Below are 15,682 nucleotides of genomic sequence, written 5' to 3' on the forward strand. Positions count from 1 at the left end.
CTTCCGAAGCGGAGGCGAGCGGCAGTAAATCAGAGGGAGCAGCGCCGGAGGAACAAGGCTTCTCCTTGCTAACTTTTCAGCACTGACAAAGCATCCGAGGGGTCCACACAATACCCCATTAACACCCCTCCCTTCCCGGCCACTGAGCAGCCCACAAAGCAGCTTTCAGAGCCACCATTTATCAGCCCCCTTGCCAATAAATTTTGGCCAGGCAGGACAAGAGCCGCTTTGACCCAATGGCAACAGAGGAATTATTTTGGGGGGTGCCATATCCCAGCCTGGCCCCGGGGAACACCGCACCCTCAGGTATTCCCCCTCTCCCCAGCACCCTGCAGAGGACGCACAAGCCCAGGCTTCCCCCTGCCCTGCCTGTGTGCTCACCAGACTGGCAAACGAGCAGAGCTGAAGAATTACAATTTATTTCATTTGTTTTCAGACTAATCCTCTGACTCAAGAATAAGAGAGATTAATATTCTTGGGGCTTTCCCTGTTGGAAGCATCCTCGATCCTTGACACATGGAGTAGAGCCCTGCTTGGCAGAATAGGGTTGTTAACACTGAAACTCAGGAGAAAACAAATATCTATATTTTAATTATTTCACTCCTGACCACTTTAGTATAATCAAGATCTAACGACAGTCATTACCCCACATTGCCAAACTGACTCCTCTGGGCTTTCAGAGCTGTTCGGAGTTTCAGCTCTCCTGTTTGTCCCCCAACAATTTCTGGGGTATGATGTGGTTAGGAACTATCCCAAGGTCACCTGTGTCATTTCCCAGGGAAATAAATCCAAGCTGTGCTGGTAACTACTGCTGATTCTGTGTTAATGCTAAAAAGATCAGGAAGAGCCTCAGCACAAGACCAAAGCTGTACAACAGAATATGTAAGAAAGAGGAGGCTTCACACTGATTCACCAGACCATCTCTGCTCCAGGATTTTGCACCTTTCCAGCAGGAGAAACCCCTCTGGAAGTAAAGAGAGTGGATGGGAAGCACTTTTTGCTAGGGTGAACAAAAGGAAAACCAGGAGGTGAAGTAAATCTGAGTATCCAGTGAGGGACTCTGAAATGGCAGGACTAAGCAAACAAGAAATGTTTATTCCAACAGCTAACAGCTAAAATTGTACACTTTTAAGGAAAAAAAAACCAAAAACCAAAACAAACAAAAAATACCACCCACAGCAACAATAACAACAACAAAAGAAACCAAAACCAAACCAAAGCAAAACAACAAAACAAAAACGGAAGCAAGAGTCATTTTTACCATGGCTATGATTGGGCACTTAAATTTCAAATCAATTCACCATCATGAGGAATATTTCATTAAAGACTGACTTACTTTTTAAATTGTATCAAATAAGATTGTATCCAGGAGAAATGTAATACCTGTGTATTAAGGCACTGGATTAAGATGAATATGCTGTGGAACAACTATGTTTTAATTTACTCTTCATAAATAAAAGCAAATCTCTGAATACCTTAGGCTTATTTTTTTAAGCATCCATTTTTATCTTCCTGTAGTTCTAAGTGGATATCTTAAAAGACCACAGGTAGGTACATAAAAAATATCCAAACACTGAGATCCCTTGATTCCTGGAGACACATTTTTAATTAGAGAACTCGACTGTTGGGCTCCATCAGCTGGGAAAGCTCAGCTGAATGGAGGAGTCTCACAGCCCTTTTTAAGCCTCCTTTCAGACTGGGGTGGACAGGAGGACAGATGGACGGGCTTCCGTGGGATGCCATGACCCCACAAAGGTGCTGCACCACCTCCAGCTCCCAGTGGCCCTGACTCATATGAAACCAGCTCTGCCATAGCTGGCACCAAAAGGAGCAGCACTAAGCTTGGTTTGTGCATGGAAACTGCAACATTTCCACCTACTCTTTTTTTGTTTCCCATCAGTAGATACTTTGGCTTGGGGCACCAGCAGCAAAACTGCTATTTGAATGCAGCTTTCAGATCATTGCATTCAGATCTCTGTTTGCTCTCTGCATCTGTAAGCAGTACAGACAGAAGGGGTGATACCCAGAGCAGCACTTGAGGGGCACACAAAGCCCTGGTAGGGTTAGGACCCAACCTCCCACCCAAAACAGGACAGCTGACTCCAGTCCCAGAGCCAGATCTGCCATCTCTCCCTTCCCCCAGCTCCCTACCAACTCCTGGCAGTCTAGACAAGCATTGGTGCACACAATCAGGAAAACTAAATGCATGCAGTTATGAAGATGAAAACTCAAACCAGAAACGTGCACGGAAGCATTTGGCAACCATCAGGATTATTAAATGGTACCCAGGAGCCAGATTGTCAGGAAATCGGAGCAGCTCTATGGATGCTCTGTCCCAGCACACGAGTAATTCTACAAGTGCTCAGAAAAGAGACTTGTACAGCAACCACCAGGACACAGAGAGCTCCTCCTATTACCCCCCATCGGTGAGACCCTGTTGTTCCTTGCCTGCACTTAGAGAGAGGGAGGGGGGGGGAAATAACTCTCTCCCCCTGAGTTACAGCAGGGCCGATGGGAAGTGAATGGCCTGAATTTATTTGTGTTATTCTGAATTGACTTTGGACTCTAAACCAGAGCTCTGTTCCTTGAGAACCCTTACTTAGGAAGGGTGTGGGAGGCTGAATCCTGGGCTCTTCTCTGTGCCCCTCAGTCCATTCACTTCCCAGCATGAGCAGTGCCAATTCAGATCAAACCCTATTGACAATAATGACACTCAGACAGCACAAGCCAAGTGCTGGGAGCAGCTGAGCTCTCCCACTGCCTGGTGGGTTCAGGAGGAGTTACAGGTGTAAGATTTGGCTTGGCTGCTTTGTTTTTCCCCTCATCTATTTTCATCCATGTTTGTTTCTTCCGTGACACATTGCTAAGTTCCAGACAAAAAAATCATCCTAAAACAGATTTTTTTTTTTTTTTTTTTACAGTTAAGGAAAAAAAATTGCCCCCCTCTCTAACCAAATGAAATCTATAAAAGGTAAAACACAACTACTCTAGGATTGCCTTCCCCAGCCCAACCCCCATCAGCAGGTGCCAGCCCCAGGCCCTACCTGGGGACACAGTGGCCGCTGCTGCTCCGGTGGCAGCGCAGCACCCGGGGCGGCCCCGGGGGACGGGTGGGGAGCAGGTGGCTGCAGGCACTGCCTCTCCCACCTGCTGCCCCGTGCAGAGCCACAATGAACTTGTCAGGCCCTGCTATTGTCACCGAGCACAGATGTCGGCTGGGCAGGCATCGCCCGCACCCCGCTTTGCCCGGGTGTGCTCCAGCCCCTCGCTGCCACAGCCACTTCCAGGAACATCCTGTTGTTCAGGGAATTCCTCATGCACCACTGCTCTTCTTTCTACCCAGCTTCTTCCACTGCGTGTGTAGCCAGGGCTTTCTCCACTCTGTGGGATTTTTGAGACCTTCTTGCCATGTTTTAGAATGTCTGCTGCCTGCTTGCCTGCTCAGTGATTCAGTAGTTTCACCTCAGAGCTATCCCAGCACTACCTGGCTGGTGGGATCCCAAAACACCATGCACAGAACACATGGGTGCACACCATGCTTCCTCCTTGCCCCTCAGTCCAAACTCAACCAAAGCCTCTCCAGATCTCACATACAGCCCCACTGCACCACAGTTTTAAACACAAAAAAGATTTATTTTCCAGCTGAACAAGTCCTACAGCAGAACTTCCCACTGCTGAGTCTCCACACAACCCTTCCCTTGCTCTCTTCCAGCCAGCCATTCCCATCACTCCCACCTCCTGCTCTGCTTGTTGTTTCCATTCCTGGAAACCTCCATCCTCCATCCTTCTCTGGTTTCCATGCCTGAACAGAGGCCTGGGATGTCTCCTCTTGCTAATCGTCCTCTGCATTTCACCCACTTGCTCCACTTGCACTTCTCCCTCCTCACCAGCTCTCACTCCATCCATCCTTCCTCCATCAGAGCTTTCTTGCCTCACTCTCCATGCCACAGCCAAGATGGCCGGAGTGTGGATCATACCTCACTTGCATTTCTGCCTCTTCTGACATTGTTAATTTTAAGTAATAAGAAGGAAGAATCTTGGACAGGGAAGAAGACAAAGTTCCCTGTAAAGAGGACCCAATGCTACAGGGTTACATCCAGGTTGCAGTTGGAAAGCTGCAGGACAGCATCACAAGCAGGCAAAGAGGCAGAAGTAAATCAGGATGGACAAGGCTGAGGAAGGTTCTCCTTTTTTCCATCTGAAACAGTGATTTGTGCAATGCACTTGGACCCTCAGTTGCCTGAGGTTTAGGTCTCACCTGAGCTGTAGAACCTCAGCCTGGGTCTGGACAAAGAATTGAAAGACAAAACAACCACTTTTGCAGAGCAGCTGGCAGAGGGAAGAGGGAAAATCAGTAGTTCATGTGATTTTTGAGGAGCACAGAAGAAAAAATCTTGAACTGTGGAAAAGGAGGTTTGTGTCAGACAGAAGCTTCCTCTGCCTAGCAGCAGTCTGAGAGTCAGTCGTGCAGAGGAGGTTGGGAGCTTGATCCAAGAAGGTTTTTCGACAAGTGTCTGCAGTTTGAGAGTCCTGGCAAGAAGGGGCACAGGCTGCTGTGTTTTCCCTTCCCTATTCAGTATGGCAGTGAAAAGAGTGATTTCACTCCACCTCTCCACAGGAGGACTGTGTCCTCCCCCTCTGAGAACTTATAAGAGACTGAAAAAGAGAACAGCAACTTCAACAAGATCAATGTAGCAAAGCCACAGGCATGACAAGGCAGAAAAAAAAAAAAAAAAAAAAAAAAAAGCCCTAAATCCCTCCAATTTCTGCCCTTGATGAGTTTAGAGGAGGATCACGTTTCAGACCTCCAAAAAAGTCCTGCAAGTGGTCTCTTCCTGAACACTTCATGTATTCCAGATACTCCAAAAATACTTCAGCCTGGGAGAGCCTGTTTGAGCTCTGAGGGGCAATTTCCTCTTGCCACACAGAGGTGTAGCACAAGGTATACGTGTGTGTGTGTGTACTCTGGGCTCCATCTAAAACAGAGTTTCAAAACAAAACCACTGCCTCTAATCTGTCAAATTAGGGAGAGAAAAACCTCCTTAACCCCAGCCCCATGCTCACCTTTGGCCTCCTGCTGAATAAAGGGGTCAAATTCAAGTCCAAAGCCTTGACAGACAGGAGAATTGTCTGAAGACACAGGAACCTCCACAGCTCCTGAAGCTGTGCCGGGTAAAGCAGCTGCTCCTCTGGGGCACTGCAGTGGCAAAGTTCCCCTGTGCAACACGACAGCTTCAGTGAGCAAATCCCTGACTGTGCGGACTGCTTTCCAAATCAATTAGCCACCTCAGACTTTTCTGGGCAAGATGCAACATCCCACTTCTTTCTTTTTTTTCCCCCGCAACCTTAAAAAAGAAGACAGAGAAATGCTGGGATGCCATTTTAGCAGGAAAATGCTAAGAGGGTCTTGGCTCCAGGCAGAGAGCAAAGGTGTCCTGGTGCAGAGAGGAAAACCGGGAGGAGGCTGATCAGCAGCCACCAAAGAACTGGGCAAAAATAAAGGCTGAGGAACCTCACGAGGCCAGAAAGACACAGGCTGTGAACTGATGGAGGCAACACATGCTGCAGCCCAGGGCAAGAGGCAACCCAGAGACAAAGTGCCTGCTGAAAACGCAGCCCTCAGGCGGGGGAGAACAAACATTTTAAAAGACTCTAGGAAAAGCATGGCCAAGCACTGCTCTGAAGCTCTCCTCAGGAGAATCTATGAAGTAAGGTGCAAGACTGCAGCTCCCCAGAGCTATTTTTAGATGCCACAACCATTATGAGATGAAGTACCAAGAGGTCTCTGCTGCTTATGAAGCTCCTATGCATCAACCCTGCAGATACCCACATCCCACCAGTGCACCCATCCATGTGACAGTCTCAAGGGTGTGAAAAGCACAGGACAGCAGATGTGGGAAAAAGGCTTGAAGGGGCACTGGTGTCTTCTCCCAGACCTGCAGCCCTGTGACAGCTACATCCATCCCTGTCCTCTTTCTTTCTCCCCAGCTGCCAGAGCTGGGCATACATTTAGAGGGGACAGGCAAAGAGCTGGTGTAGAGGAACAGCACAGCCTGGAACCTCTTCCCGGGGGGCTGTGGACAGGAGGCTTCATCTCAAGTTGCTCCTGGGATGCATTTGTCTGGACTTAGAAAAACATTTTGCTGTGACAAAATTCCATATTTTCCAGATTTTCAAGGAATAGACAGCTCAGACCATGGCTACCAGAAATGCTGCTCCCCTCTCCCTCCAGGCAGGGTGCCTGGAGCACCCACCGAAGCACCAGTGCAGGCACCCTCAGAGCTCTCACTCTTTCCCCTCAGTCCAAAGCGAAGATTCGAAGCCTTCTTTAATTATTAACCATTTTGCTTTGTTTTCCCTCTCTCCGTTACAGCACTGGCTCTTTGGAGGCCAGAGAGCAGCTCCAGGCAGCGCCAGGGGCCGGTCCCGGCACCAGCCGAACCCACCCGCCGCTGCCGCTGCCGCTGCCCGTACCGGCTGCTCCCATTACCAGTAATGGGAACGATGTGTGCGGAGGAACGGAGGAGAGAGTCTAATGCCTTTATATTCTACCACCAATTAAGTACCCAGGGTCATGTCCTCAGCTGATGTAAAGTAGCTGAGATCCACTGAACTTAATGGATCTCTGCTGATTTACACCAGATGAAGCGCTGGCCCTCTCTTTGCCTGTATTAAACCAAACTTCTCCAGCACTCCTTGTGTTGAACAGCTTCGTGCTCTAGCCAGGCTTTGCTATCACTCCACTCCATAAACCACAAGCTTTATTAACTAATAATTAGTTTTTCAGGTTAAGTTTCACTGCCGTGTTTTAAGAACTGCTGCCCTCAGGGCAGGTGGGGAGTTCTGGAGAGTCTTGGAGTGATGAACGTGAAGCAGAGCAGAGGCACTGCTTGGGCGGCTTGGGGGATCAGTCCTTGACTATGCAGGGGGTCTGTTCACAGGTTCATAGAATCATAACATCATTTAGCTTGGGAAATACATTTAAGATCATCGAGTCCAACCGTTAACCCAGCACTGCCAAGCTCACCACTAAGCCGTGTCCCTCAGCACCACATCTACAGGACTTTTAACATGTTAGTGCCTCCTGCCTGGAGTTACACACCCTGAATTCAAGCCGAGGCATTTTTCTTGCAAACAGAGCAGGTTTTAACTGCGTGACCAGCCTCCTGGACTTTAACGAGCTGTGAGCTTGTTAAAACCGAGCTGTGCAAAGGGAAGCCTGGATGCAAGCACCTGCCAAACAAAGTATGAACACTGGGACCATGCCCTGTAAAGGACTGCCTACACATTCAGCCCTTATTGGCACGGGGCAAGCAGGGAGATCTGGACAGACACACTAACAATTCCCCTCATTTTTTTTCCAGCTGTACATAACTGATCATTGAGCAGAAAAATGGTGTGGTGCTGGGTCCCATCCTTCCCTTGTCTGTCTGCATACTCCCCTATCTTAAATATGCCAGGCTAATAAAGGAGCTAAACTTGAGAAACATATTGGAATAAATTATAAATAAAATAGTATTTTTCCAATCATAGATAATTTACTCCCCAACTAAAATACAACTTCCCAAACCTGTATATGCCAGCTTCAGCAAGCGTGCAGCTTGCTCCTTCCTTTGATAGCTGGATTGAATAAAGAACATTTAGTGCATTTCTGCCAGCAAAAGGAATAAAAGCAGCATGCTGTAGAGAACTGGGGGGGAATCACGACAGTCTGATAACAGAAATGTTCTCAACAAGGAATGTAATATGGACTGCTCTTACAGAGACAGTTCTTGTGCAATAACTTAAACAGTACAGATTACTACTTGGGGAAATAAAAGACAACATAACTTCGAAACTTGAAAAGCTCTTGCTTCGTTGTAATCAATTGCAATAATCCATGTCAGTGATTTAGATGAAGATCAACTTTACCTTTCTTTGCTGATGACACAAAACTAAGAGCAATAAAAATCTTAAGTGCATTTGCGCACAACTAATGGATTGGATGTGGCATGTGCCAATGGAAGTTGGTATGTATAATGCAGCATACACTGGATGCCAAATTAATGGGATCATTTGGGAATTCTGGAACACTTGTGGCATCGATCTTAAGTCATTTAAGGAGCCTGGCAAGGGTTTATGACCTTCCATTTTTCCAAAGGCTGAAGAAGCTTAGTAATATTGTAGGCAAAACACAACAATGAAGTTTGTCCTGTCCATCCAGATGCTGCTTAGTTCAAAGCTGAATGATGATAAAACCAAGGCAATGAGACTGTGCTTGGTGTCCTTAATAAAAAATAGATTAAAATGGAGGTAGGGAGCTGAAGGGTTAGGCACAGGTGATAGGCCAGTTGTGCATCTGAAGTCAGACCTGTGCTGGGCCAGGGGGCTGGCACCGCTTCCCCAAGGTGTTCACTTCCTACCTGCATTAGGTCCTGAAGGAAGCCAATAAAAGTACAGATGGAAATGCATCCCATGGCCAACAAGTAACATTCAAAATTACCTGACAAGGTGCAGAGATTCATTCAAGCAGCTCATATGAGTGACAGAGCTGGAGATATGGCAGTTTTCTCCCACTTCCCCCTTCCCTTCCCTCGCACTGCAGCACGCTGCTCCTGAATGCTGCCAGATGCCTAAATACCATTGCAGTTCTGGCCTTCCCAGCAGTTTTGAGACCACTGAAATGCCTAGAAATGCAGAGAACCACCCCCCAAAAAAAGGAGGGAAAGCACATAAGTGCCAAATTGCCACAAACTGTGCTATAGGCCTGTCATGAAAACTAACTGGGTGCCTCTTGGAGGCAAAAAGAGATGAGCACCCATTAGAAATACTTATTCTGCTGCTGCTAGTCAGGAAAAAGACTGAAAGTAAATGGACTTGAGAGTGGGCAGGAAAAATAGAGCATCAAAGAAAAATGCCCAAATAACCTAAAGAAAATCATATACATATTTCCTCTACCAAAATGCCCACCTGCACAGAAGACAAATACTTTTATTCCCCCATTCCAGCTTGCTCAGACCACACATGAGGAGAGATTCTACCAGTGGAAGAAGAGCAGTTATATAAGCAAGCGCTCACCTGAGTGAGTCAGGGCCCTTAAATTCATCAGCAGTGATGATGATTGCAGGGCAGAAATATTTGCTTCAAGGAAAACTCATAGGTGTGAAGTTTAAATCTCAGTATTATTTTCATTAGCTATGAATGAGTTAAATTATGACCCAGCTGAGCAAAACACTTTTGTAAACCAAAGCTTTGAATATTGTGTAGTTTGCATGTTTAACAGGACTGGGCTTTCATCAAGGAGTGGAGAGGGAGAGCTAATAACCCATTGATTTTAAGGCCCATTTAAGAAAAGAATTGCCTTTACAGATCTGATCACCATGCATTACTTTGTAACATCTAATACCCTGGGCACAAAATAATGCTGAGAGATGCAAGTTATGGAGCCATTTTTATCCTGAGAGGGTTTATGCCTGGGTTTTGGCTTAACATAAAGTCAGGAGGGACTGAGGAAATGGTTCTGGTTACCCTGAGCCCTGCCTTGTGCATCCACCCACTCAGCTGCTCAGCCCTACAAGGGAGATCACTTAGGTACACGAGAAAGCAAAGTTAAGGCAGTGATCTGCCCAAAGTGAAGTCTCGCTGATAATTCCATGATCCTGAATTCTCATTTCCTTTTTCCATCCCTGCTCAACAAACACATATTTTCCTAGGTTTAAAACTTTCAAACAGGAGTGAACATGAGCACACATCATGGGCAGAGACACACATCATATGCACGTGCAGAGACAGCATTTCACTTGCAGATTTAAAACTGCATTTTTTTTTTTTTCTTTTATGAAAGACCATACAAAAGCTTGGAATCATCAGTTTTTCAGAAGCATCAAGCATCAATGTATTAAACCCAGCTTGATGCTATGAGCAGCATCTCCAGTGCTCTCAGACTACATCTCTATCACCAGGCTTACACCACCTAAACTCAAATGACTGCCCCGAGTCAGCCGAGCTTTGGTACAATTGCAGGAGCTGCTACCACTCTCACATTGCCTGCACACCACGGGTCTTTATCCTCTGCCAAGTGGGGTGTTTTAAGAAGTCTCCCAAAGGGGTAAGAGGAGCACAAGTGGGAGGATGGGGGATAAACCACACTCCCTCGCAACTAGGCAGAGCTCACACTGCAGAAAAGCTGTTTCAGAACTTGGGAGGTCAAACTGCGGCTCGTACACAGCAGCCTGGGCTACAGCTGTCCAAAACGCAGTACAAGCACAGTATGTGAGTAGAAACATAAACTGGATCAGAACAACAGCCAGCCCACCTCCAGAAGGTGTCGTCTCCTGCACGGGGCACCCACATCCCCCGGGATTACGTTCCTTGGGACGGTGAGGCTCAAACTGGTACGGTCCGAAGTCTGTGCAAGTCCATACGGGTAGCTTTTTCTGTTGATGGTCCTTTAGAGATACACAGCAGGGACGCTATGGCACCTGAATCAGACTGGCAGGGAACAGTGCTCTCAGCCACAGAGAGGGAAACTGTGTATTTGTTCCCACCAGTGTTTCCCTGAGGTTCCACTAAACGCTGGGTTTACTGGGCAGAGTACCCTTAGGTAGCACCCCCCTTCTGCCCCCTCCGGCACAACCACTCACACCAGTACCCCAGTGCCACCCATGCAATCTTAAGTGATGTGGGTGCAGGAGGCAGCCCACCTCCCTCGTCCTCAGCACAGCTCTAAACCTCAAGACCAGCTTCCCAGCAACAAAGACGCCAGCAATAACCCCAGCGAGCCCAAGTGCGCAGATCCCACTATGAGCCCCAGTACCCAGCAGCTGTTCAGACGGCTGAAGGGAAGCTACCGCTTTCTTAAGTCCTTTGGACAGTTGGTACACCCTCAGCCTTGATCCCACTGCCTGTAGAAGAGCCCCGAGAGCAGCGGGGAGGAGAGCCCGGGACGGCACGGCCGAGCTTGGACCCTCTTGTACTGCCTTTAATAACCGGGCTATAATCGCTCGGTGGCTTTACACTAGATCCTCACCTGTCACGCAGCTGATGACTGCAGCACGCAGCATCATTATGCTCTCTGCAAATACAAACCTTTTGGCTTGCAGCAGTTTCGGGGAAGACGGCAGAGAAATCGGGGACACGGGAGTTCAGTTTATGGGTACGGGATGCTCACACAGTTAAAGAGCAAAGGTTGTTTGGAAACAATGCGGTTTATAGACATTAGGGGGTACAGATAAAGCAGAACAGCAAATACACGTGTGAGTATGGGTATCTATTTATTCCAATCCCCTTGCGCTGCTCAGAGCCACGTTTTGTCTAACACACGGAATCCGTCCCGGCTGTCCTGTCGTAGCTACTTCGGGTCTCTATCCCTCTGCTCTGTAGTCGGGGCTAACGTCGAGAGTAACGCGATGACAAACCCAAGGTCGAGCTGTGCCCCCCGATGTGGTCCCAGCCCCGCTCCCGCCTGGCACCAGCAGCCGCAGCCCGGCAGATAAACGCGGTGGGGAAAGGAATGAACCAAACGGGGAACGGGTTCCGCTACTGCACAGCAGCGACCGGACTATGCCTAGGGGCAGGGGCAGGGCCACGCACCTCGGGGGTACGGGGTTTACCCACCCAGGCCCTGCAGCCAGGTATAAATTCTTTTTTTTTTTTTTTCCTTTTTTTTTTTTTTTTTTTCCTTTTTTTTTTTTGTTTGTTTGTTTGATTTTGTTTGCTTGGTTTTTCTGTTTGTTTGGTATTGGCTTTGTTTTTTTCCACCTTCCCTGCCAGACACCTCCCCTCCATCGGTGCTTTCCAGTACACGCTGATGAACGGTACCAGTCCACGTTTCCAGCACCATCACGCACTGTGTGCCAGGATTTGGCCCTGCCTTTGGACCACCACAACCTTCCCCCGACAAACCAAGTTCTGGCGACAGCCCGAGCCCGTACCGTATCCCGGTACCGCTGGGACAAGGGCCGGCTGGGGACATATTTTCGAAATCCCTCGTCCTGCCTGCCTGCCCGCCCGTAAAATGCCCGTTCCAGTGGCCGGGCCGGGGAAACACCAGAGCCCAGGGCTGGGAACGCCTTAGAACTTCTGCCGAGTTAGGGAGGCTGGAGCTGAGCTGCGCTTCCCGCTGGGGTAGAGGCCGAGCCCACCCCTCCAGACGCCCACAGGGGGCTCGAGGTCCCGCCCGTAGCAGAGGAAAACCCGCCTGGACCATCGCTGCTTTCTAAAAAAATGCCATTTTTACAGTTTCCCCACTCGCTGAAGACAGAACACCGGCAGAACTGTGGGCGTTTTTTCTTTTAAAAAAATAACCCCCGCACACAGGTAGTTAAACGAGACCCGCTGCAGGCAAACACCGAGAGGCCGGTAGCCACGGTCAGGGCCGTAGCGAAGGCCAGGAAACGAAACCCTCCAGGTGCCTGCAGAGGGGCGGCTCGGAACCGCAGGTTTGGGCTGGGAACGTTACCAGGAACCAGCACCATCCCGCCGGCCGTTCCCTGTCCCCCAGCACCTACAGAGCGCCTGGGAGCCCAGGGAACAGCCGCCCCCGCTCCCGGCAATGCTCCCCTCGCCCCCGCCGGCTCCTCACCTCCGTCTCCGCTGAAGAACCGCGGCAGCCTCCGGCTGCTGCCCACCCTGCAGCCACCCGGCCCGGCGGCGGGCTCGGCTCTTCCCCGGCGCGGCGGCAGGCAGGATGAGGAGAGGAGGTTGTAAAGAAAACGTTTTATTTACACGTCTTGGAAAGTACAAAGTATTATACATGGTCTGTGTCAACCCCAAATCTTCTTTATTATGAAACATAAGGCGCTTTCTCAAGAGTCGGTGGCGAAAGGAGAGGGTGCGGGTGCTGTTTCGGTACGCTAAAGCTCATCGGCTGGAAAGGTGAGGACGAAACCGAGTATGTGTTGACTGAAAGGAGCCCTTATTACTACTGTGAATAAATTACAGCTGACATTAACTTCACCTGGGACAGATGGAAGCTACCGCTTTTCAGCTTATTAGGGTTTCCGAAGCTAATGAGTCATCACCGGCTCCATTTAGTCCCCTCTGCTAAGTGATAGGTAGATTTTTTTTTTCTTTAGACTATCCTCAGAACAGGAAAAAAAATAGCCTTTTGTTCCAAAGCCAACACAAAATACCTATGTTCAGTTTTCGATATAAATAATCGAGGTTTTATATAATTCCATATCAATAGTGCCCAAAATCTCAATGCATAAATAAATTAAATTATTAACACTTCTTACAAAAAGTGACATATTTCCCTTCCTAGTGGAACATCGACACGAATATACAAGCGGAGCGCAGGGCCCCGCCACGGCAGTGCCCGGCGGCTCCGCTTCTCGCCGGCCCCGGAGAAGTGCCGCTGGGGGTCCCGCTGGGGGCCCCTGAGGGTCCCGCTCGCCACCCCCCGCGCCCCCCGTCTGCGGCGGGGCGAGCCGCCGGCCGAGCTCCGCGGGCCAGTCCGCTGCGTGCCCCGGGGATGCCGGGCTCAGACGAGGGAGGTGACCGGGGGGATCTTGGCGCTCTCCTCCTCCCAGGGCTGCAGGTTCTGCAGCGCGAACAGCGATGAGTTGTGCAGGCACAGCGGGTCGGGCTGGATCGACTCGTTCAGCGACTTCTGGAAAGCGTCGTGCTGCAGCTGCAGCATCAGCCGGCTCGCCTGCTGCCGCTCGGCCTCCCGCTCCTCCGCCGTCTGCCGCCTGCGAGGGACACGCTCAGCCCAAGCCCCGGAAAGCCCCGGGATTCTACAACCGGGATACTCGGTGGCCACCGGCCACTTCGCTGGAGGGGCCGCGGGAACCGAGCGCGGGGCTGCCGGTGCATCCCCAGCGGGCAAGAGAGGTGGTACGGGCATCACCGGTACACCCGCAGCACGCCGCTCCCTACCAGGGCCGGGCACTGCCGGGCGGGCGGCAGCCGCTCGGCCTGTAACGGAGGAATTCGGGGCGGCAAAAAACGCCTGGGAGCCCCCCTGTTTCCCATTCATACCTCGTTTCCAAATATTCCCGTTTTCCCAGTATTGCCACGGTTTTATCTAATAATTACGCGTTTGTTTTTATTTTTTTCCCCAATATCTGCCCTTTTTTTCAAGCAATTCCCCGTTCTTACTAACAATTCCCCGGTTGCCAAACTGTGGACCATAAAAGAAGAAAACCATAAAAATAAATAACAACAATAATAATACGGTAATACTATAAATTCCTCCCCCAACCGTTTCTCTGCCGGCAGCCGGCGAGTGGTGCACTCCCGGCCGGAGCCGGGGCTTCCCGGGATGCCGGGCCGGGGGAGGGGGCGCCCGCCGGGGGTGGTGGTGGGCCGGGGCGGCCCCGGGGACGCGGGACTCACCGCCACTTGGTGCGCCGGTTCTGGAACCAGGTCTTCACCTGGGCGTCGGTCATCTTGAGAGACTTGGCGAGGGCAGCACGCTCGGCGGACGCCAGGTACTTCTGCCGATGGAAGCGCTTCTCCAGCTCGCAGATCTGCACCCGGGAGAAGGATGTCCGCGGCTTCTTGCGCTTCGGCGGGGTCCGGTTCTGGTAGGGATGCCCGATCCGCCGTGTCACCGTGAAGGGTGTCAGAGCCGCCGCCGCTGCCCGGGTGGGAAGCACAGGGGTCAGCTCCGCGCTCGCACGGTGCCGGCCGGCCGCCCCCCTCCCCTGGGCCGGGACTCTGCCCGACGGCCGCCTCGCCGTCCCCTGAAGGGACCGGGTCCTCCCCAGCTCCAGCTTCCACACCGGGACGAAGGGATGTGGAGGCGAACGGGCCCCGGCCGCCCCCCTGGGACGCCCCGCCGCTAGACCCGCGCTGGCCACGCCGGAGGGAGAGCGATTTTTTTCGGGTCTCTGCAAGCGAGAGCGGGGGAGGGAAACATAAAGCGAGCCGCTTTCGCTTTTATTATTAGTGCTATCAATCTCATTATTTCGTTTTCTCGTTTTTATTCGCCCTTCCGTTCGTTGCCGGAGAGGGTTCCCCCGCTCCGTTCCGGAGCCTTACCTGTGAACCTGTCCTTGACGAAGCGCCTGCTGCTCTCCATCCAGGGGAAGTTGAGGCTGCCCAGGCTGGGCACGGCGGGCATGGCCGGGATAGCGTTGGAGATGGGCGGCGGCACGGCCCCGGGGATGGGCCTGTGCGCCGGCACCCGGATCACGCCGGCCGGGGCCAGGCTGAGGTTCACACTGTAAGATCCCGACTCCTCGAAGGGCGCGGCGATGGCCGGGAAGGGGGCCGGCAGGGCCGGGTAGGGCGCGCCGCCGCGGCCGCCGGGGCCGCCCAGGAAGGTCGCGCCGTCGGGGCCCCGGGGGGGCGGCGGGGGAGCGGTCTCCTGCTCGGGGCTGTTGAGGATTTGGTCGATGCCGAAGCTGATGGGCTCGTGCTGGTGCTGGCCCTGCGCGCCCGCCGGCGAATCCATCCTCCTCCTCCTCCTCCGCCGCCTCCTCCGCCGCTGCCGCCGCCCCGCTCCCCTCGGTTCCCGCTCTCAGCCCCTCCGCCTCCTCTCTCCGCTCCGCGGCCCGCCCGGACCCGCCGCGCGCAGCCACCAAACTTTGCCGAGCGCGCGCCGCCCCAGCAGCCGCCCCGTCATCTCCTCGGGGCCGCCGCGCGCCCCGCGCCGCGTGCTGCCCCCGCCGCCGCCATTGGCCGCCGCCGCCCATCCTCTGCTCTCCCATTGGCTCCCGACGAGCGGGCACCGGCCTCGCGCCCTGGCGCGGGG

At 51.7% G+C, this 15,682-nt stretch overlaps 1 protein-coding gene across 1 annotated transcript; it reads right to left on the bottom strand.

Annotated features, from left to right (window-relative positions):
• Positions 1-13,462: 13,462 nt before the first annotated feature.
• On the bottom strand, positions 13,463-15,382 carry TLX3 (T cell leukemia homeobox 3). The gene is made up of 3 exons (XM_030459253.1): positions 14,968-15,382; positions 14,320-14,563; positions 13,463-13,673 (listed from the first exon to the last, which is right to left on the bottom strand). Exons 1-3 carry the CDS (start codon positions 15,380-15,382, stop codon positions 13,463-13,465), a joined length of 870 nt encoding a protein of 289 aa, XP_030315113.1.
• Positions 15,383-15,682: the final 300 nt, after the last annotated feature.

The sequence above is a fragment of the Calypte anna genome, chromosome 13 (assembly GCF_003957555.1).
Source record: "Calypte anna isolate BGI_N300 chromosome 13, bCalAnn1_v1.p, whole genome shotgun sequence".
Taxonomy (NCBI): Eukaryota; Metazoa; Chordata; class Aves; order Apodiformes; family Trochilidae; genus Calypte; species Calypte anna.